We start from the raw sequence: 23,639 nt of genomic DNA on the forward strand, positions 1-23,639 counted from the left end.
CTGGCAAGTGAGCTGCTAAGCTCGTTAGTGTGCTGTGGGGTGGCTCACCTGCCAGCTCTGGATTCATAATTCACCTGTGAGCGCTTTAACAACTCCATCAATTAGTTGTTAGTTGGCGTTTTATTTTTCTTTTGCTTGCTGTTGCCTTTGCATGCGTGTGAGACAAAGTAGCGAAGTGAAACAAGCAAGTGGCCTTGATGCCTTGCCATTACCCACATCCCCTCCGTCATTTACGTGGCTTTAATTAGGTCCTAGCTGATTTAGCTGCAAAAGTATGGCATAGGTGCGTTGCATGCCTCATTATTCGATTGAATTAATTGAAACCTGAAACTAAAACAAAAGGGGTTAATTTGTTGACACTACAGGTGTACGGAAAACTAGGTGAAGGACCTTACCAAGAAAATTGCAACAAATAGTTTTGTAGTTACGATCTAAGAATTGTTTTTTTCTATAATTTTTGATTCGTCTCTTTTAGAATATGATTGTTCGGTGGAAATAAAGCTTTTACCTCGCTCGATTCCATTTCCGCAACCAACTTCAAGCAATGGCTTATGAGGCTAATGATGATGATTAATAACAAAGTCTATTCTTCTCGGCAAATACACAAGTTTTATGTTTCCAGAACAAAGTTAAATCATTAAAAAAATAGTATATATGTATATAACTTGGAGAAGTGTGTGTCTTTTCTTAGGAGATTTCTAATAAGAAACTCCGATGAATATATTTTTTAAATCAAACCCTCTAACATCCACTAATGCCAATGATTTTAATACGTATTTCACAAATTTTATAAGTGACCTTCTGGAGAGAGCTCAAACACTAACATTATACATTAACATTTTTCTAAGAAAATTTCTCTGGAGGTCTTAGAAGATGGGTGCAAAATAGACTGTGGAGTAGGAACAAGAGTATACTCCAACTATACTGTTATCTCACTATCTTTCCTCTACTAAACTCAGCTAGCATTTTCCAAGCGGGAGTACTAGGCTTAGAGAAGTCCTATTGTATTCTATGGAACAACTAGGTTAGGCTACAGAAAGCGAACATTTACACAGACAGCCATGCGACTCTACCAGCCTTGTCGTCGCTAAATATCAACTCCAGCGTACCAAAGAAAGCGAGGAAGGCTTAAAGCTCACTGGGAGGTCAACTCGACTTATCCATAATTTGTGCTCCCGGTCATAGGAACATTTTCGGCAACGAAACAGGAGACGAGTTGGATAAGTCTGGAGCCCCTCTAAACGAAACTAAAAACGATCAATAGTGAGCTCTAAACGATTTTGAACGAATAGCGCAAAATGATCGAAACATGCAGATAGTGAAACAGATATGGATAAGCCAACATCGAGGCACTTATTACATAAGTAGAAGGTTTGTCAGCCGCGACTGTACTTCCGAACGTGCGTGCACCGACTGGATTCGGTAGAGGGCATCCCTAGCTAACGAACGAGCAGCTGGTCAGTTGTCTCCGAGCACCAAGAGAGTCAAGACAAACATTTTCGTGCGACGTGTTTCTATGAGTGGCGCAAGCCGAAAATGCAGCGTTCGTTAGAGCAGAGGTACGCGGTTAAATTCTTTGTGAACCCGGTAAATCTGCGACAGAGATGTTTGATATGATCAAGCAGACTTACCTAGCAAGAAGTGGTGTGTTTCGGTGGCACCAGGCTTTTTTAGAGGGCCGGGAAAAGGTCGCTGATAAAGACCGAGCTGGGAGACCTGCGACATCGACAAACACCGACAATGTGACTCGTGTGCGCAAAGTTTTGAACTCAGACCGTCGACTAGATATTCGTTTAATTGACCAGATATTAAATTTATCAAAATCTGTGGTTCATGACATTGACGGAACATTTGCACATGCGCAAGGTGTGCGCGAAGAAGGTCCCAAACATGCTCACTGACGACCAGAAATTGCGGCGAGTGGAAGTGTGCCAAGAAAATTTAAACATGTGTCAAGGTGACCCCCAATTTTTGAATAACGTAATGACAGGTGAACAGAAGAAGAAGAAGAAGAAGTAATGACAGGTGACGAGTCATGCATTTTTAAGTATGATCCCGAGACAAAGAGGCAATCTTCCTTTTCTTTTGAGACGACAGAGGGGATCCAAGCAGCATGCACCTCGGCTCTCAAGACTATTCCGAAGAATGGCTTCTGTGACGCCTTCAATGCTTGAAAATCGCGTTGGCAGCGCTGCATCGACGCAGAAGGAGACTATTTTGAAAATTTTTAAAGAATTGTAACGATTGTTCAATAAATTTTTTTAAATCGACTCAGTTCTATTACTCTCCTCTGTGAGTGCCAAGCTCTATCACAAATCAGACATCGATCTTTTGGAATTCATCATATACCACACTCTAAATGTCAAAAAAAAAAGTAGTTTTAAGGACGTTTGCTATAGTGCTTCGAAATATTAATCAAAAAAGTCTTGCGGTATTTTTATTGAATTTTCTTATTGAAATTGAAATGAGTTTTTGATGACTCATGCCCAGCTCTTGACCGATGCTACGGCTGCTACTACGCCGGTCTCTTTCGACCAGTTCAGCGATTTTATCGCAATTTTCGACGACAGGCCTTCCGGAGGCGACTATTAACACCAGAAAAAACGTTCTCCATCGTTGTGCGGTGGAAATGGAAACTGCACAAATTGAGATGCATTTTTGCTTTATCGTAGTAGTACTGTAAAATATGCCGTATTTTCTCTTTATTTTGCTCCATGTTTGCGACACTATAACTCACGAACGCCTTAAAAGAAACGACAATCAATCAAACACGTGTTAGCGCGTGAAATGAGCTTTCCAAAAAGGTATAACATGACCCGATGCGACGAATAAAACTAGAACTACGCGCTTTCAGCCAACTGAATAAAGACTATTTTTTCGGTGATTATACTATTACTTTAGAAAATAATTCATGTAAAAATTAGTGAAGATATCTTGTCTACTAAAAAAGGACTCGATTTTGAATGATTAGTTTGTATGACTACTATATACTGCGAAATATCACGTCGATGTCTCAAAAACTAAGAGACAGACAGACAGGCAAACAAAGCTAAATCGTGTCAATAATTCATGCACTTTTGTTTGAGAATATGTTAGAACGTTATAAAATGTCAAAACTTTGTATTTTCATCAATTTTCAATACATCTAAAATCAATTGAAATTCAAAAATTAACTGTTTACACTTTTACCCCTCGCTTAGAAGCACCATAGTGCCATTAACGCGTCAGGTGTTCATACACCGCCCCACAAAACAAGTGTCAGCGAAGAAGAAGAAGTTTTCATAATGCATTTTATTCAATATTTAAACAACACTAGCTTGTAAATACCTATTAAGTGCGAGTAATTTGAAAAAAAAAAAAAAAAAATTATGACTCGCATCTACTTTCAACCCCGACTCACTTGCCTCAAAAGGTGTCCTTCCACCAGCTACTCACACATTTCCTCGGCTGCGTTCGCCCTCAGAGGTTGCTTTTATAAAATTATGAATATTATTCAATTTGAGCGCTTAAATGCGTCATAATGAGTTGCACATCTGTTGTTGTCGCACATAAATATGTTGCACACATGCAGCCGCACACTGTTGCATATACGGGTATATGTGCGTACACTTATTTGTGTTGTTATAATGTTGTTATTGTGCACATTGTAACTGTATGAATCGTTGTTGACATTGTTGTTGTAGCAACCGTTTTACAAAAAATAAACGGTATTTATGTTGAATGTTAAATGTTTTGAAGTGTGGCAGAAGTCAAAAATCGCTCGCCCGTTGTTTTGGCAACAAAAGCGAAGTCATCGGAATTGCATTATGAAGAGCACTTGTAGATTTGGCTAGTGTTGATGTTGTTGTTGTTGTATTTTCATTTCTTTTTTTTTTGTTCGCTCATATTTCGTGTCAGATGTCAAGTGGGTGGTGCTTCACTTTGATTTTCTGATTCTTTTTTTTTGTTCTCCCCGTTTGTTTTTGTTAATGTTGCGCATAATGAGAAAATTGTTAAAAGATTCAAAATTGAATTAAGCAACAAATTGGATTTGTTTGCTGATTTTGAAAGCGATTACCAGTGACATGAAACAAGGGTGCTTTATTGGTGGTTATTTGTAACAAATATGAGATGACTTCATATTTTGGAATAACTTTGCAATGGTGGAACGATATTCTTAACGAAAAGGTTTCGGTGGAGTTATACAATCAAATTAAATTCGAAAACTTTCTCATGGATGTGTTTTAATGGTAGATGATGTCACAACTTATTTTCGAATAATGTCTCAAATAAAGAAGAAACCTGCTAAAAGTGTTGATTTGATCATCCATACATACGAACACCTCATGGATGAAGTATAATATTTCAATACTGTGGTATATTTTATAGGAGTATGAAGGATTGGAGGATAGTCATTATAAATAATTTATTAAAACTTCGGACTGTAGACAATTGAGAAGTAAAGTGATCTCTCGACGAACAAAAACCGAACTCTATAAGTCACTCATTATTTCCGCTCTGCTATATGGTGCGGAGACATGGATGATGACAACATCTGATGAGTCGACGTTACGAGTTTTCGAGAGAAAGGTTCCGCGGGTTCCGTTTCCGAAAACCGCAGTCAATGGAACGATGAGCTGTATGAGATATTCGACGACATTGACAAAGTTCAGCGAATTAAAAGACAGCGGCTACACTCCAGCTCTGAGAGTTTTCGACGCAGTACCCGCTGGGAAGCAGAGGAAGAGAAAGACCTCCACTTCGTTGGAAGGACCAGGCGGAGAAGGACCGACTACATTTGGAATCTTCAATTGGCGCCAAACAGTGAAAACGAAGAGCGAATAGCGCGCTTTTGTAAACTTGACTACAACCGGGTAAACGGTGTCTACGTCATTAAAGAAGGGGAATGAGGATAAAAAGATCCACTTTGCGTAAAGTATTTTACAAAAATATCATCTGATCAAATTTGACCCGGACAGGCCTATTTAACTGTGCGCTGTATGTTTGTCTGACGATTTTTTCAATAAAAACAAGAACAACGAGTTAGGTTGAGAATTTGAGTTGTCAATGGAATGATTTCTAAGAAAATTTTGTAAAAGTTTTTTGGGGAGCCCAATTTATCACGAACACCAGAATTCAGAGAAGGTCGTAAAGCCATTCAAAACATCAGCATTATGTAAGTCGTCTAATTACTTTTAATGACAAAAGCATCGAAAAGGGTAAAAAATAGTGAAAGGGGTAAAAAATTCTCCTGTTGACATTAGAGAGACAACAGAGAACCTCAAGATCTCATGTAAAGGACTCAATACATGTTGGTTAATGTTTTGGGTATGAAATTTTTCAGAAATGCTCTCGAGCAGATGTCGCAAAAGCATAACAATGTAGTTGAGAACCCTACATATGTACATCTAACGCAAAATGACTGGTGGCGAGACGTGAGTTTTCGACTATGATGTCGAAACTGTCCCACAATCTAACGAATGGTGTTCCAAAAATTACTCGAAATAACACTACAAAGTCGGTCGCTCATTAAAGTGATTTTCATCATTTACTTTGATTTCCAATTTTTTGTTTTCAAACCCAAATATGACAAAGATATTTCTGAAATATCAGTAACTTAGCGAAAGATGTTTTTAAACTTAGTTACAAAGTTCAGTCTCTCGATGGTCTATTTTCTGAGTACAGAAAAACTGGTGTAAACCCAAAGTAAAATCCCAAACAAGTATATTATACATGAAATTAATACACCTTCCAAGCACTTATTGCCAACTCTTCCTCTCAATGCCAAATTATACTAGCCTATAGGAAAGTAATGAAGAGTACGCCACAATTATCCCTCATTATAGCGCTCAGCAATAAACCGAATAATAGAGCTACTCCGCCTCCGGCCAAACTCGACTTAAACAACAAAGCCCCTGCGCTAGGGCTCCTACATCTAAAACTTCTTCATTTTGTCCTTAGAATCGCCTACATTTGGTACGCACCGACAACCGACAACCGTAATCGAAGGTCAAATTCGTGTCGCAATTAATTAAAACGCAATACGCGCAATAAGCCGACGCGGCGGCCACAAAAGAAAAGCTTTACAATTGAACGCCAGCCAAACGGAGCGTTCCGCCGAGGGAACAAGTTACGGCGGCGGTGGCGGCATCTTCAGTACTTTGTAGCGGCAACAAGTCCTTTTCAGAAGTTTTTTCCGCCTACCTTGTCGGCATGCCACAATGGCATCCAATTACAGCCGCGTCCTGCGCGCTGCAACCCTCGCGTTCCCCATTCATTCACATGACCATACACCGAGCTGCGTGCTCCACTTCTTTGCGGTTGATTCTCATCCTTTTGTTCGCTGATAACTTGCAGCGCTTTGTGTCCTGCGCGCGTTTATGCGTTGGACAAACAACGGCTTGTTGTTGGTGGCGGCCGTGGCGGTGGCTGGCGTTGCTGGTGGTGGTTTCCAGTTGCATACTTAGCGTAAAATTACCTACTTCGCAGAAGGTAGTAACACACTGCTTTTTTCCAATGATGTTCCTTGTGTGAATGTGTGTGTGTGAGTGACTGTGTGTGTTTGCCGCCTTGAGCTTTGCTGCGTGCGTCCGTAATTGAAGTTGTGAAGTGTGCGCCTCTAACTGGGCCAGCGCCTTGTAATGCAGTCGCCCTTAAACATGTGTGTATGGGTGTGTGTGTATGGGTGTGTGTGTGTGTGTGAGTGACAATCATCGTTGATCATTTGACAGTTCTGGGCCCCGAGCATTTGTTTTTCTACTTTGCAAGGTAATGAAATGAAGTTGAGCGGAATTGAGACGCGACACGTGATGTGGATTTGTATGCTCACGCTTGGAATGTCAACTCGAGTTATTCGAAACAATTCTTCTAAGCTACTTTACGAGCGATAGACAGCACATTAGCCTTTTTCTGATTGCCACTTATGAACTATTTAGCTGTGGAGGCTAATTTCCAAATATAAATTCGACATACACTTCAGTCTGCTTTTGGTGCACCTGGGCAGCTCCCGTCTAACTTCGTGAATATGTCTATTTTTTGATAAAATTTATTTACTTACACACACACACGCCTTACTGCCAGTGTCTTCATTTGCTATGCAGAAATCCACCTTGAACTGTCAACACATTTCACCGTAGAAATCAAAAAATAATATCATAAATCACTTCATCCCCCGTGCAAGGGATCACGCCGAAACATAACCTCACTTGACATATGCAACAATAAAAGAAACAACAAAGCCATTAGAAACGCCAAGAACAAACATGCGAGACACACACACACAGCCATACACGCGTCCTTACACCGTTACATAACTGCATAATCGTAACGGAAGGGTCCGCCGTTGCGTGCGGTAGCGTGAAGTCGAAACTCTCGAGTGGGAAACTTTTCCGTCAGGCCAAACAAAGAAGACCGACAAACAAAGTATATAAAATAGACGGGAGTCTCAATGCCAACCCCCAGCAACACACAGTCAATTTGTGTGGTTTTATGCCACGGTTTCTCGAACCGTCAGTGTGTTTGTTGTCCATGTATGAATATGAAGCGCACAATTCGCAATAAAATTATGTTTTTTCGGTAGATTACACACGAAATTACATTTGACAGATGAAATTAATGCACTCACAAATAAATATCATTGAATTATAGCCAAAAAAAAACAACAAGAAAAAAAACAAATATATTTAATATATGCGGAAATAATCGCCATAAATTCTTTATGCAAAACTAATTCCGCCTAATGATGATGTTTACGACGAATTTGTATTTTACGCTTTTTGGTAATCTCTTTTGAGAGTAGTGTAATCGTAGGCTTCAGCGTCACATTGGCAATATTTTATAATTAAGCCCATTGTCTCGAAAGTTTTGATATCCAAATGTGATGTATTTGCTCCTAAATTTTGAAATTTCCAAAATTTTCAGGAAGGTGCAATCATGAACTAACTTTAGGCTTCAGTTGAATAAGGTTTAGAGTTATGAAGAGATTATAGGAATAATCGCAGCCCGATGTTCATTCAGTTTCAAGAAACTTATTATTTGGATTAAAGACTATATTTTTTACTTCAAAAAATCATATCCCTAAGCAAATTGAAATGTTTTGGGGAGTCTACTTTATCACGAACAAAAGTGTTTGAGTGGCACAAAGCATTCAGTGAAGGTCGTGAACTCATCGAAAACTTAACTTAGGCGAGTTAAAATAATAGCCTTGGTACCAAAGAAGTAGTAGAGAGTCTCAATATCTCTTAGGATCGACTCAATCATTTTGGTTGATGTGTTGGGTATAAAGCGTGACAATGCTATACTCGTACCAAAATGCCTGAATGGTTTGCAGAAACGTATTAGAGTAAAGAGCGCTAAATAGATACTTGAAATCGCAGCTAAGAACCCTACATCATTACTGTCGACCAGACGGGGGTTTATGAATATGAGCTTCCACGTTGAAAAATCTAGCGAGGACGTGCCAAAAATTTGTATTAAACGTAGGCATTCTTGTATTGACGCGAAAAAAAAAATATTTATATTTGAAACTTTATTTTGGTTTTGTTGTCGGTCCGGTTCAAATTTGATCAAATAGTATTCTAAACAGTGAAATTTTTCAAATACTACAACAGAGCCAATGAAACTTATGAAGCGTATATTAGAAAGCTTATAGGTTAGTTTATTCCAGTTAGATAAGAGTTGATATTTTTCTTCTTCTTTATTAGCGTAGACACCAGTCCTTCTTCCTTTTCGATGTTTGGCGTCAATTGGAAATTCCAAGTGTATCCAGATCCTTCTCCACCTGGTCTTTCCAACGGAGTGGAGGTCCTCCTCTGCTTCCCCCAGCGGGAACTACGTCGAATACTATCAGAGCTGGAGAGTTTTCATCCAATCGGACGACAAAACCTGCCCAGCGTAGCCGCTGTCTTTTAATTCGCTGAACTATGTTAATGTCGTCGTATATCTCATACAACTCATCGTTCCATCGACTGCGGTATTCGCCGTTACCAAAGCGCAAAGAACCATAAATCTTCCGGTGAACATTTCTCTCGAAAACTCGTAACATCAACTTATCGGATGTTGTCATCGTCCATGTCTCTGCACCATATAGCAGGAGGATGATGAGTGAGTTGTAGAATTTAGTTTTGGTTCGACGAGAGAGGACTACCTTCTGCAATTACATTTCTTCTTCTGTTGCATTTCGAGGCTGGCGTGGTTGTTTGTGTTAGACGTTGTTCCAAGATAGATGAAATTATTTACGACTCCGAAGTTATGACTGCCAAGTCGTGAGTGCGACTCGTTAACTACTAGACCCATTTGCTTTATACCCTTCTTAATTCAGGCGAACTACCTGAAAAGCATTGTTAGCCGCCTTATAATATATTGAGGTTATGTGCCAAACTGCAACACCACAATCAAGCCCAAGCGCTCTTTTCACATATTGAGATATTTCGTCTTTTACTTCAACATTACCTGAGAGTCGCAATTCTCTCCAAAAATCACAAATCCGTTAAATATATGTAATTTGGTATAGAATTTTTCCAATTTTTACTGCAAGGTGCCGCTCACAGCAGCTTTCTACACAGTCCATTCCCTACAATGCAAACAAGTCAACCCACACACCGCCACACATTCCGGCTCATGCATTGTGCTTATTATATCTAATAAGCATAAGCACATGAGCAAATATGAGTTTTTATTTACCCAGCTCTTGTTTGTCAGCTATTTGACATAAGTGGCCTTATTTATTATAAATTACGGTTTTGTGGTGTAAATAGTAGTTTGGACCGAGGGTGTAGAACAATTAACACATTTTGCACCTTTTCACATTATTTCACTTCATACACACACATTTTCGCTTTTTTACTGTCGGCGCTTGTTGAAATTTACGACTATACCATATACGAGGGGGTGTACGAATGAAAAAGGTAAAAAATAAAAGAAAAGCATAGGTGTACGTCAAGCGACTTCTGTGGGTTAATGCTTTTGTATTGCTGAAATGTTGTCTGGGTAATTAATTCTGTTCAATTAACCGACTCTTTAGGGTGGTTCATAACGGACATTGACATTTCTTTCAAAAAAATACTCGGAAATTGTAAATAAAATGCAAAATATTAAACTTTATAATAATAATACCCAATTCATCAATATTAATTTTGTCGCCTTCGAAGTAACCCCCACCAGATGTAATACACTTATGCCAACGATTTTTCCAGTTCTCGTAAGGCTCTTTATAAGCACTGGTCTTCAGCGATTTTTTTATCTCTTCGATGAACTGAAAACGGGTTCCACGGAGCGGCAATTTCAGTTTGTTTGTACTTATTGCTTTTTTCGCTTAAAATTCGGTCACAATCTTACTCTTTTAAGAAAAAAATCAGCTTTATCGGAACGAGTCGACCAATAACTCACTTAATACCTAAAATATCCAACAAAATCATTCGAACGGACTCGCCAGAGACAACGAGTTCTCTTGCCATCTCTTTAACACTTCCCTGACGATTTTCGAGCAAGGTGTTCTTTACTTTTTTAATATTTTCATCAGTTGGAGAGGTCGGAGATCGTCCGGAATGTATATTGTCATCATATGATGTACTCTTGTGATTCTAAGGCAAAAATATTTCGCAAAGCTAACCACCCTAATGCTACTATAAACTTATTTGTATAGCTTTAAGCATTTAGGAGCTTTATGTCGGTCTGTTCGGAATGCTTTTGAACATCTGTTCCGAAAAAGCGAAATTAATAAAGCAACAATGAGCTGTCACTATTTGACGACTGGTGCAAAGTTTAATTGTGTTATATAATTATTAAATAGATATTGACGCTTTTGACCTTAGCAGTTTCTGTTATAATCATATGAATATTAGAACGAGTAATGATAGCCAAGTGAAGAGTTTTAGCTACAATATTATGCTGAATATTTAATTCGAAAATCAATTTTATTAATTCTCTCACACATATTCTCCCACACACCGTTATTGGGGACCCTTGCAAAGTTAGCACAACTCAAAAGTAAATAAATCTACAACTAAACATTTCATTATTAACCATTTTACTATCCATTAGTGTGTGTATACATACATACATACATACATACATACATATGCGTGTGTGTTTGGATGTGGGTGTTATTTATGATTTATTTACATTCCATCTTATTTGTTGCTGGCTGTAACAGCTTCTTTGTTTCCTTTGTATATGCGCTGTGTTGTTGTGTTTGCCAACTTAACTGCTTATTAAGCGAGTACAAATAGAACGCCCAATGTCATAAACAACCCAAACACCCGCCAACAACCAACTACGAACTGCCATGCCAGCACAATGAAGCGGTACGTCTAACGGTTTCGCCACCTTCCGGTCTCCGTGGAGGACATTGTGCAGCGCCACCGCCACAACCAGCGCCTGTGGCAGGCGTTCGCCTTTGAAGGAGCTAATTAAATACATGACGGCACGTGCTGCACAGCGCAAATATTCAACGCATTCAACGCCTCCGCCACCCTCCGCTCAGCACACTCGCGTTGATTCTTATTATTTGCCTTCTGTTTGCCAAAGTAGCAGATTTCAGCTTGCAACAAACTGTCAACGATGTAAAGTTAAATGTCAAGCGACAGCAATGAATTGTGACAAAAACAATAACCTGCAACATAACACGTCGTGGGTGGAATGAAGGGCCAAACTGATTGGTGAATTAGTTCAGATCTCGACGAAACACAGCGGCTACTCCGGCATTTAGTTTGTGGCAAGCTCCCTGATTGACAGAAGTTCAATGTTTTGTGCGTCGCTTGAAAGTCGGCAATTTGTTGAACTATTTTTTGTTGTTTTTGGTTTCATGCCCATTGTTGTTTTTGACAAGATGCGCGTGTAGCGTGTTGCGTTACACCATAATTACATGAAGAAAGTGAGTGTTCTTTACCCAAAACATACAAGTAGATTAATACTGATATTTTCGTTACAAAAATTTTAGCTTATTAGTTTTCTGTATTATTAGTCATGACAAAAGTGTAAACTCTTGAAGTGTAGGGGGTAGTGTAGAGAATTTAATAATTAAATTTTTTTTTACTTGACTACCTGTTTCAGTTATAATATTTTCAAAATTGAAATCATGAGATCCGCATCACACATTGGAACAAAACCTGAAAACGTCGAACCTTTGACCTTTTCACTAGAAGTAGATATCTCGCGTTTGAGAGCATTTCTAATTAACTTGCCTCTAAAATGACCTTGTTTAAGGGAACTATGCTTACTTTTAATCACTTCAGGGGACATTCTTTGTTGACTTTTTTTTCAGATCCTGAAACTATACTTTAGTGTATTCGTTTCTTTTGTTTTGTAATAGTGGTTAAATGAGTATTCCATTGATTTTCGAGTGAAATTCTATTAGTTTGGTAAACTTTAGAATACCATAAATCCTTATTTGTTGCCTCCAAACCTTCTTCAGGAATCCCGGGAAATGTGCTGTTTCGACGGGGTCGAACCACAGACAGAGGGTGTCAGATGTGTAGGGTTAACAGGGCATACAAAGAGGTAGTTAGTGTCATGCATAGACTCGTTGCACGCTGGATATACAAGTATATTCTGGGAGTTTAAACTGCTCAGTATCCAGAACAAAGCTCGAGAGGGTTTAAATTCTGCGGCAAAGTATTCACAAGAACAAAGCTGCCTCCAAGAACGCCATTCACTAAGGGGTGGTGTTTTGGCTCCACAGTACGAAAACCATTCACTGAGAAAGAATAGAGGAATTCATTATGTTAATGAGCTTGTGCCTCACCCAGTACGAACTGTTTATAGGGGTTCATCCATCCCGTAGTCCGGAGTGCAGTGTTCTGACATGTCTGTAGCTTCCTCGTCTGCGTTTCACTGCATCCAGGCGACCATATTGGTGCGGCGTAGTTAAGGACCGGCCGGCCGATTGCCTCGTTTATTTCCAACAACGTTTCTTTGTCTTTTCCTCATGTGCTGCCGGCTAGCGACTTGAGAATTTTGTCACGGCTCTTTACTTTGGCAATAATCGCGTTCGTGTAAGGAGTAAAAGAGCACAGGCTGTCGAATACCACACCTAGAATCTTACCATTATTGACACTCGGAATTTTAACGCCATCGACTGCAACATTAAGGTCAAGACTGTACTCCTTCATCCAGTTAGTAAATATGATCGCTGTGGATTTAGCGGGGACAAATTTTATGTTCCGTACAGCGAAGAAGTGAAAATGGTCGGAGCGATAGCCATTGCACACGGTCATTATCGTGTAATCATATCACAAATAAACATCTTTTCCGTAGAAAAGCATGTTTTGATCGATTTGTTCGTATCGCAGCTGTATGTTATAATGAACAATTTGTCGGAGTTTTCCATGCAAGAACTTGTTTCAGGTCGATCAATTCGTATCGCAGCTATATTCTGTAGTAGTCCGTTTCCGGCGATTTCAACAAATGAGCAGCTTTTTGGGGAGGAAAGGACGTTGCAAAATCTTTAATCGATATCGGGAAAACTGAGGGATTACATTAGGGATATACAAAGAAATGGGCATGGCCAAATAGACTCAAGTCGTCATGCTGATGATTTATGTATCTTCTATAGCTGAATTCATGTATGTGTAGGTACATTTTATAGGGCCTCCGCTTCTTTCCAGCTGTTAGAAACTTAATGGAAAACTTAATACACCTTGTTCAGGGTAAAAAAAGCTGCAGAAAATGTCAAGTCAAACCAAATCATAACTCTAATTAACTCCTTTATTTTTGATAACTTCTTCTGGTTGTGACCAGAACATATTTTGTATCCCTGCCTCGCTCGGAGCTCCATTTGTTCGTTTGAACTGTGTGTGGAAATTAATATCCTTGTCGGCATTTAAACTAATTAAAACATTTCATTAGCATTTTGTGTCTTCATTAAAGCGCTAAACAATGCTGCCACAATGAAATGCGAGGCAAATCAAGGAAAAAATGAAAGCCAAACTGACAGGATGTGTTTTGTTGGCGAAAAAGATGAAGCCGACAGCAGGCGGAACTAAAAATTAAGCCGTCGAAAAGCAAAGCAAAAGCAGAGAAGTTGAATCAATGCCGCAAAACAATGGATTCACAAACTTACTCCTCATACATAACAACAAACACAGTGTATGTTGTTGTACTCGTACACTGAGTAGACGCTACTCGCCAACCGAACATGTCATAATTCTCGGTGAATGAAGGAGTTTTGTTTATAATTATGACAGGAACTTTTCATCTGTCGCCTGCGCGCCCTTCCGGCCTCCGCTCTCCACACTTTGTTATATTGTCGAGTTTTGCTTACCTGGTCGTCCGCGCTGTCACACGAGTTTGGTTCCTGCATATGCGCGTCCTGTAATTATAACTGCGGGGCACTGCACTTTTGAGCAGCAGCGCCATGTGCAACGGCCAGCACACACTCACAAGCAAACATGAACATTAATAAATATGTATTTTGTAATTTTAAAATATGAAAAGCGAGCGCAAACGATTTTAATTGAATTAAGCCTTTCGTCTGCCCCGTCAGCACTGCCTCCCTCCATTCGGTCTGGTTTGCGCTCGCAGCGAAATTCACACAGTTAGGCGCCGCTATCAATGTCCTGGAACGCCACAGGATGTCGGCGCGCACAAAAATCGCATACATGCAGGCAGCAGAGCAATTGTTTGTGTGCGTGTGTGTTGGTAAATTCATTATTAACATAACCCAGTAATTAGTTCGGTTTTCTGTTTGCAGCACACATTTTAAAATTTCGGTTATGTTTGTTTGTGTGACTTTACGCCGGTGTTGCAACAATTTTCTCCTTGATTAGATCGATGATAAGTCGCCCACCTGTGGTGCGTTGCGGAGCTTATCGATCGCGCAGTCTGCACTTTTATTTTAAATTAATTTGTTGGAAACATTCTGCTTTTTCGGTTCACGTTGTTTTGTTGTCCAACCGTTATTGGTGGAGTAAATGCATTACAAAAACAAAATCAACTTGATTGAATTGCACTTTGAAGCGTAAACTCTACATTGATAACCCGTTATTACCTTCACCTCGGCAATTATCACAGTGGTGGCACAGACGCGTACACGATTTCTTTCCGGAAATAACAGTAAAATATCGCATGCATTACTTTAATTACTGGTATTCCCCAGAAATTTTCGATGACGGAGAAATTTTCACTGGAAATTTAACTTTCAATAATTTGTTATTATGAAGATGTAGATCGCGTTTTGGTAACCGATTTTTTACTTCAAAAATTAAAACGTATCTAAAATTTTAAGAGAAAAACTTCTAAAAACCCGATCGAAGTTTAAAACCACCCAAATTTGACTGAACTTGCAAAAAGAGTTGTGTCACACGACAGCATATTTCATATTATTCTCCATCCACTGTAACGGTAACTCCTCATTATGAGCCAATAACGTTCATGGTTGACAAAACTCTCTCTCTCTTTATAAAACGATGTCTGCGCGAATTCTGGGGTTTCGATGAGTCAATTTTGTACTAATGACACTGTGATATCTGCAGTCTTGATACTAGTAATATTGGAAAAAGTATCTAAAAGTTCATTGAATACCTAATATATGGTATTAGAGTTTTTACATAGCTAAATTAAGTAAAAAATCTGTTTTGAAGATATTCTCGATATACCGAAGTCACTAGAATACAGTCAAATAGAGAGTTCATGATTTCCACAACCGGCCACTATTACACGTAATACTTTCTCGAGATCTTACGAAGTTGGATGTCGACCCGATAATGATTCAAACATTATATTTCATGCATTTTAGGGCTTATTTTATACTCGACGGAGTTCACTTTTACTTATCGAATAAACGAAGGCACGATTTGTTTGATAAATTCACCCTGGCTTTGAGTTCTTATTGACTCCTCTAGGATTTCGTAGCCACTCTGGCTCAGTTTCCTAAAAATATCTATCTAATGGAAGATCCAAGTAGAACCTCTACTTTCAATAGCCTTTTTTTGGGAGATCACGCTTGAGTCGTGTCAAGCTGTCAAGTTATGTCATGTTACTGGTCAACGTTGTTAACCCTGAACAAATTTTACAAAACGTTCAACTTTATTACGAAAATTCACGTTCTGCAAAGAGTGTGTTTTGGGCGCTACACTCAACTTATGTTCTAAATATTCGGACTTCTGAGCGTACTATTCGCAACCCATCTTTAGACGCAGCATTCATTATTGGATTATATTCGACTGAATAGAACACGTCCAGAACGCAGTGAAGAAAAAATAAGAGCCACAGCTAAGAATGTACACGAAGTCCGTGAAGAGTCGATTCGACAGCATCTCGGACTGACGTGTGAAACGACTTGGGCGTTTTACGTCGAGATCTTAAATTAAAAGCGTATAAAATACAGTTTGTGCAATAACTGAAGCCGCTCGACCGTTTCTAGCGACATCTCTTCATTATATGGGAAAGTTGAAAAGTTGTAAGAAGATCCGACGTTTTCAAGACAAACGCGCGTCATGCGCCAGTGAAAATGCTTGAACGAGTCGTCGAAAATCGGACTCAATGGATGGACCATCTGAGATGCGTAGCCACGGCTAACTTTCCATTTGAAAAAAAGATAATCTTCAAAAATTTCATGCCAAAGAGTGTGCGCTGATGATGATAAACATCCAAAACATCACGCAGCAGTCATCGGAATGGATGGACCATTCCATAACGTTTGAAAAAGATAATCTCCAAAAATTAATGCCAAAGAGTGTTCGCTGATGATGATAAACATCCAGCGTTTATATAAATATGTTCAGAGGAATTTTCCATAACAAGCAATAATTTATATGCATGTATAATATTCCTTTAATACTTAGGCCCAAATGGCGTTTCAAAAAAACAAAATTTTTTATCCATTGCAACTTTAATCTTTCCCAAGACAATATAGAGGTGGCAACGTCCCAGCACAAATATCAGCAAATTAACTCGATTTCCAATGACAATTATTAACTTTTAAAACTTTGCTGTCCCAAACACTTCAACCTCAGATACACACATACATACATATATAATATTAGAATATACCGTTAGCACAGTGGGCGGCAAAACCACTTGGCTGTGAGTTACAGCAGCGACTACAAAGATGGCGAAAACGAACTTCAAACTGATTTACCTAATTTGCGCACCACTTGAGATTTGCCACTACAACAACAACAGCAACAACAACCAAACAAGACTAATAAAAAAGAAGAAAGTTAAAATGGGATAGATAAACCGTCTCGAAATGTTTTCTTTATTGCTTGCCTTCATCTTTCTCATTTCAAACTGGCTGCATGTTCAAAACTAAATTGGCGGCGAGTGAGCCGGCCAACAAAGCAGCGTTTTACCAGGAACCGCTCCAAAAAGAAAGCAGAGTCATTTTATGCGCAACCGTTTGCAGCTACAAACATGTGCACCTGTGTGTATATGTGTGTGTTAGTCATTGTTACTTTACTGGCATTACTGCTGCTGCTGCTGCCGTCGTCGGTGTTGCCTTGCTGCGCACACATTTGCGTTTGTGAAGTCGAAACGCTTTTATTAAGCTGGAACGCTTGTGTGTTAAAAGTCAATTTTCCAATTTGCAAACTGTCAGAAACATTCGAAAAGCAATTTGTGTTCTTTCGCTCGCTCGCTCGTTCGCCTGCTCGGTTGCTTGCCACAGCCGCACACAGACCCTTCTCCACCGAGCCAAGCACGCAGTTCGCTTTTTATGAAACATCGTACGCTGCAGACATGCACACATACTGTGGGGAGCCCCCCAACCCCCCTTGCTCACCTGGCTGCGCTGTTAACTCACTTTTGAATTCGCTTGATGTTTGCCCTTCCGAAGTGGTTCATCCCCTCAGCGACGAGGGACCTCCAATATTCTTGCTGGCCAGCAATCCCGAAAGGTGTACAATTCAATTACAACAACAATAACACACATAATATAAAAGCGTACAACACCATCACTGGCACAACAACAACAGAAACAGCAGCACCGAAAAAGAAACACAAACGCAACGCAATCGGCAAATTCAACGGAGTGCGTAACTCGGTGTCCGCTTGCTCACTGGGTGGTGGGCGGTGGGCTGCGCTTGGTGGTTGGGTGTGGGTGTGCCAGCCTTGCGATGCCCCTGGCAAAGAAGTTTTCCAATAAAATTGCAAACTTTGAAGCGTGTAGAGTGGAGGGAGACTGGAGGTGGGTACGGTGCTGTGGAGACAACACGATTTTACAGAACAACAACAACAAATAAGTATCCAAACAAAAACGACCCAAATTGCTGGCTGGCGCCGAGCGAAGTTTATGAAAAAGATTAAAGTTGAAAAGTGGTTGACGTCGCCATCCGAGATGCGCACAAATAAACTCACTCACTTCTAGGAGATTGTTGCGGGTAGGGGGGATACAGCGCAATAATTAGATGGAGAGCGGGAGCTCATCAAGTGAGAATTAACTGCTATGAGCAACCCCAAATTACAATGACTTCAACAAAATGAGAGTGCCAGCATAACGGCGCGTGAGAGCGAGAGCGACGGCTGCGTGAGCGTAGTCTATCTGCCATAACAGTACAGCATCCCTGCCTTGCTGCACCACCGTTATGTGCGCACTTATATGGTTGTTGGGCTGCAATTGTGGGTGGTTGATTGGCGTTCGGCAGCTCGGGGGGTGTAGGTTATTAAAAGATGGGCGGTATTTCAGCCTCTCACTTATTGGCGTTTTTCATGCATGGCGTTGGTGTGATGTTGTTTATATGTGCGCTTCGATGTATTTGTTGTGTACATATATATGTATGGGTTGTGTATTTGCTTGTGTTTATTTTCATTATGGCGCGCCATGAATGGAAATTACAAAATTGATTTTGATGATTTAATTAAAATGAAGAAGCACAAACGCAAATTATAACAGGCAAGCGAAGCTGACGTGCTGCGGTGAGCTAAACACACACACATACATACATATTTTGTTTATATAAGTACTTACATATACTCCAGCTAACTGTGGCAAATTTCTAATGGAGGACCCAGAAAGGATAATGTGTGCAATTTAATATAAAAGCGGGAAAATTTTAATTAAATAACGGATTTATTTTTCTTTCTGGTATTCGATTACTCAAAAGTTTAGCCGATAGTTTACCGGTCCACTGAAGAATAATGCAATAATTCCAGCTGTAGGGATTACTGCAGCTTTCTGTTACTTTGGGACTACTTTTATGTACATACATAAATACTTATGTATATATGTATATACTATCTCCGCTAGAGATATTGTTCTATCAGTGTACAACTTTTCTGGCTTCTCGGCGAAAAACTGAGACAAGTAATTTTCACAGGCTTCTCTTGAAGGCAACTTTACTTCATTAAGGGATTTCTGCATTGACCGAAACAAATGGTAGTCCGATGGTGCAAGGTCAGGGCTATATGGTCGATATATCAAAACTTCCCAGCCAAGCTCTTCCAGTTTTTGCCAAGTTATCAAAGATGTGTGTGGTCCAGCTCTTTCTTTTGATCAGTTCTGGCCGTTTTTTTTTATGCATGCTTAATTTTCATTAATTCTTGACAGTAAAATGTAGAGTAAATTGTTCGATCAGGCTGGAACAGTTCATAGTGGATGATTCCTTTCCAATCCCACAAAACACTTAGCATAACCTTTCGAGGCGTCAATCCTGGCTTTGCTACCTACTATATGTTGAGCTTCACCACGCTTGCACCATGATCTTTTCCGCACATTATTGTCGTATTTGACCCATTTTTCGTCTCCTGCTACCATTCACTTCAGAAATGGTTCGATTTCGTTTCGTTTCAGCAAAGAATCGCAGATGTTAATTCGGTTCATTAAATTTTTCATAGACAATTCATGTGATACCCAAACATCGAGCTTATTTTTGATGCCAGCCTTTTTTAAATGGTTCAAAACCGTTTGATGATGAATGTTAAGTTCCTTAGCGATCTCACGGCTTCTTATGTGACGATCCTGGTCAATCTTTTCTATAATTTCATCGACTTTTTCAACGATAGGTCGACCAGAGAGAGGTGCATCTTTCACATCGAAATTTCCAGAACGGAAGTGAGCGAACCATTGTTGTGCTACACGAACTGATATAACATCGTCTCCGTAAACTTCACAAATTTCATTGGCGGCTTGCGTGGCATTCTTCCCTTTTTTATATAAAAATTTCAAAATAAAGCCAATTTTTCATTTTTTTTTCACTCATTTTTGAGCAGCTGTAACTTTTTTTTTAAACTTCCCCGAATTTAATTTGTTTTTAGTTAAATGAAGCTAAAGATCTCACTTTTCCAACACTGGGTGGTGTGACACAATGTGATTTGTACCAGTGAGATAAGTATACGGCTGCAACTACATCTACTGACCAAATACGAAAAAACCTTTTCGACTACCCAATATAAGTATGTATGCTTTACTATGTAAAAAGGCTAAAGCTCTACCTTAACTTCAGATACTGTATTTTCAACCCAAGTAAACTTTAATATGCAATGATTACAGCCTTATAGTTAAATAATTTTCTCTCATTAACGTGCGCTCATTATAAGTAAATAAAACCATCCGATCATAAACCTCACAGCCTGCATTAAACCGCATTTTTTCTCTTTTTTCACAAACACCTATTTAACTTCTTCCACACCTGCCAGCCGACGCAGGTTCCCGGCTTACACCAACAGCAACTGAAATTCAATTTCCATCATTATAATTCCTATTAATTCGCGTAAATTGTAAATAATTACTTTGTGCGCCAGTCTACGGCCGTCAATCGCTAGGTGTCCTGCTGCCGACTGCACAGACGGCGAGATGAGGCCTTTGTGGGTGTTGAGTGCGCCTGGTGGGGCAAACTGTCATTCACAGGGAATTAAAGTTAACCACTGTCTCTTTTCTACGCTTTCCCTGTCTCTCTCACTTTCTCTGTGTTACTAATTCTCTTGGCATTGTAGCAGCACATTACACAAACCGCCAATTCGCTCTCTCATTATGACGAAGCGTACCAATTAGTAAAATATATATGTATGAATGTGTATGTTTTGTGTGTCTGTCACTTTCAGAGAGCAGTCGCTACAACAATTCCCCTCTCAGCTCGTCTGCCTAGATTGTGGATTTCTTAAGTCGCTCTATAAATCTTACAAACTCATTGTTACGATAATTCTAATTAGTGCCGAAGCACTAATTGAATTTTATCTTCTGCTCTTTGCTTGTTACTCACTCCCCGAGAGCCCCGCTACGCCTTCGTTATGTTCGTTTTGAGGTTACCACACTTTTTGTCCCTCTATTTTCGTTATTAATGTCTGCATTTTTTCTTCGCTAATGAGCAGTGCCGCCATTTTGTTTTCACTTCTGATGTTGTTGTTGCAATTAAGCTCGTTGAAGTGTAATTAAGTGCGGGTGTTGCTTTGGTGTGTGCGAGTGGCAGGTTTGCTTTACTTAATGACCATTCGAAATAGCAGAAAAGGCGGAAGAACCACAAAATGGTGACGTGGTTTATTTTTTTTCCTTCGTGGTTATTGATGGAGGATTGATACTAATAACTAAACTGAAGAAATATCTCAACATGACAGCTATTTTAACAGTCGTAGAAATATTATAACTTTTGAAATTTCTTTATTTCAGGTGTGGTTCCAGAATCGTCGCGCTAAATGGCGTCGTCAAGAGAAATCGGAGAGCTTGCGCTTGGGTCTCACGCACTTCACTCAACTTCCCCATCGTTTGGGCTGTGGCGCTGGTGGTCTGCCAGTCGATCCGTGGTTATCACCGCCACTTCTTTCGGCACTGCCAGGTAACTATTAAGTCATTTATCTCATTAACTGTAATCCAATTAGCATTTCACTATTTTTTTATTCACATTCAAGTTTTTCTCTATTCACATCCAACTTCGTCCTTCGGCAGGTTTCCTTTCACACCCGCAGACCGTCTATCCCAGCTATTTGACGCCCCCACTTAGTCTGGCTCCATCCAATCTGACCATGAGCAGTCTGGCCGCCATGGGTCATGGACCGCATGGCCCCGTTATGCATCCCGCTCACCCTCCACCACCCACCGGGCATCCAGGCGCACCACCACCACCGCCGCCACCATCAGCACTAAGCGCCGCTACGCATCCCGGTCATCATGTACAATTGTCACATTTATCACCACATCTGTCCCGCATGTCACCACAGAGTTTGGCCACAATGCCACCACAGCTGAGTTCATCAACTGCCACGTCAGTTACGTCATCATCTTCCGCGTCGATGTCATCGGCGGCGACAGCAGCAGCCATCGCGAATGCAAACGCACCCGCCTCCATCCCTCCGAATGCAGTTGGCATGCGGACAGCACTTTCGCCATTGGCAAGTAGCATGTCCGGTGGACTGCCACCGCCACTGTCATCAATGCCGACCGCATCGTCAGCCACCGCGCTCAACTCACCATCACAACGCGCGACTCAACCGACAGCTTTGGAGCAGTCACCGCAAAATCTCACCACAAGTACCGATGCGAACGAAGCAATGCACGGCGGCGGCGGCAATGCCAGCGGTGGCCACGGTAAAACCCATGCAGCCGGCATGGAACTGCTCGACGTGGGGCGCGACAGCCCACCGCCCGGCCATGCACTCAACAACAACACAACAAGCAATCCCATCAATCGTCAGTCGCCGATTTCGGCAAATCAACCGCAGACGGCGGATATACGCTCCAATTCCATAGCGACGCTGCGCATCAAGGCAAAAGAACACTTGGAAAGCATCAACAAAGGCCTGGCCATGGTCTAAGCGTTCCACACCACACCACTGCTGACACACACACACATTTATCTGCGGTGGCGTCATAGAAGACCAGGCACCAACTCGCTTTCTATTTTGAATTGTATTTATAATTGATTTGATGGATTGCAGCGATTAGTGATTTTAATTAGTAAATAATTGTCGTATTTTAATGAGATCGAATGTAAGCAAAACCAACACAAACACAAATAAACACATACACGCACACTCGCAAATGGAAAATGTGTATGAGTAGCCTCTAGATAAATTGTATGATAGAATTCTATCTATTAGCATGCCTCTGTGCTATTGTATCATCATCACATAGATACATACATACATATATATTATATTACGCTTAAGTACATACAAATTTAATGCTCGAATCAAAATACTCAATTAATATATCGCTATCCGTTTAATTTTAGCTCCTACAGCATAATAAAAATTAGTTTTAGAAGAGCGGCGGAGAGCAACTCGCAACTTTTGTAAATACTAAAAGACCTTAGAGTTAAGTATGGATTTTAGCCGTGTCCACAAAATGTAGGCACCAATGTATGTACGTAGTTACCACGAAAGCACATTCCACTTACTTAACTACATATGTATAGCTAAACTTAGTGGTAAATAAATTCTTGAATAACATCAAAACTCTCTCAAAACCGTTTTTCTTTTGAAATCATTAATTTTGTTGCAATATCAGTTGGGTATACGCGATGTCTCTGCACATTGGAAGTACAGGGTTTCTCCCGAAATTAATAGAACTGTTTTTCGGTAGATGGCGTTCCTAGCTAACGAACGAGCGGCTGGTTAGTTGTGTCCGAGAACCTGGAGAGTCAGGACAAAGATTTTCGAGCGACGAGTTTCTTTGAGTGGTGCAAGCCGAAAATGCAGCGTTCGTTAGAGTAGAGGTACGCGATTAAATTCTGTGTGAAACTTGGCCAATCTGCGAAAGAGACGTTTGATATGATCAAGTTGGCTTACCAAGA

At 40.2% G+C, this 23,639-nt stretch overlaps 1 protein-coding gene across 1 annotated transcript in view; it reads left to right on the top strand.

Annotated features, from left to right (window-relative positions):
* Positions 1–23,295, top strand: part of LOC126756073 (retinal homeobox protein Rx) — a 60,356-nt gene extending 37,061 nt beyond the window's left edge. Inside the window, exons 5-6 of the mRNA XM_050468897.1 lie at positions 21,518–21,683; positions 21,794–23,295. Of these exons, the coding sequence (XP_050324854.1) occupies positions 21,518–21,683; positions 21,794–22,659 (1,032 nt within the window). The 3' untranslated portion in view covers positions 22,660–23,295. The remainder of the gene's footprint in view (positions 1–21,517; positions 21,684–21,793) is intronic.
* The last annotated feature ends 344 nt before the right edge of the window (positions 23,296–23,639 follow it).

This window comes from Bactrocera neohumeralis, chromosome 4, assembly GCF_024586455.1.
Source record: "Bactrocera neohumeralis isolate Rockhampton chromosome 4, APGP_CSIRO_Bneo_wtdbg2-racon-allhic-juicebox.fasta_v2, whole genome shotgun sequence".
NCBI lineage: Eukaryota > Metazoa > Arthropoda > Insecta > Diptera > Tephritidae > Bactrocera > Bactrocera neohumeralis.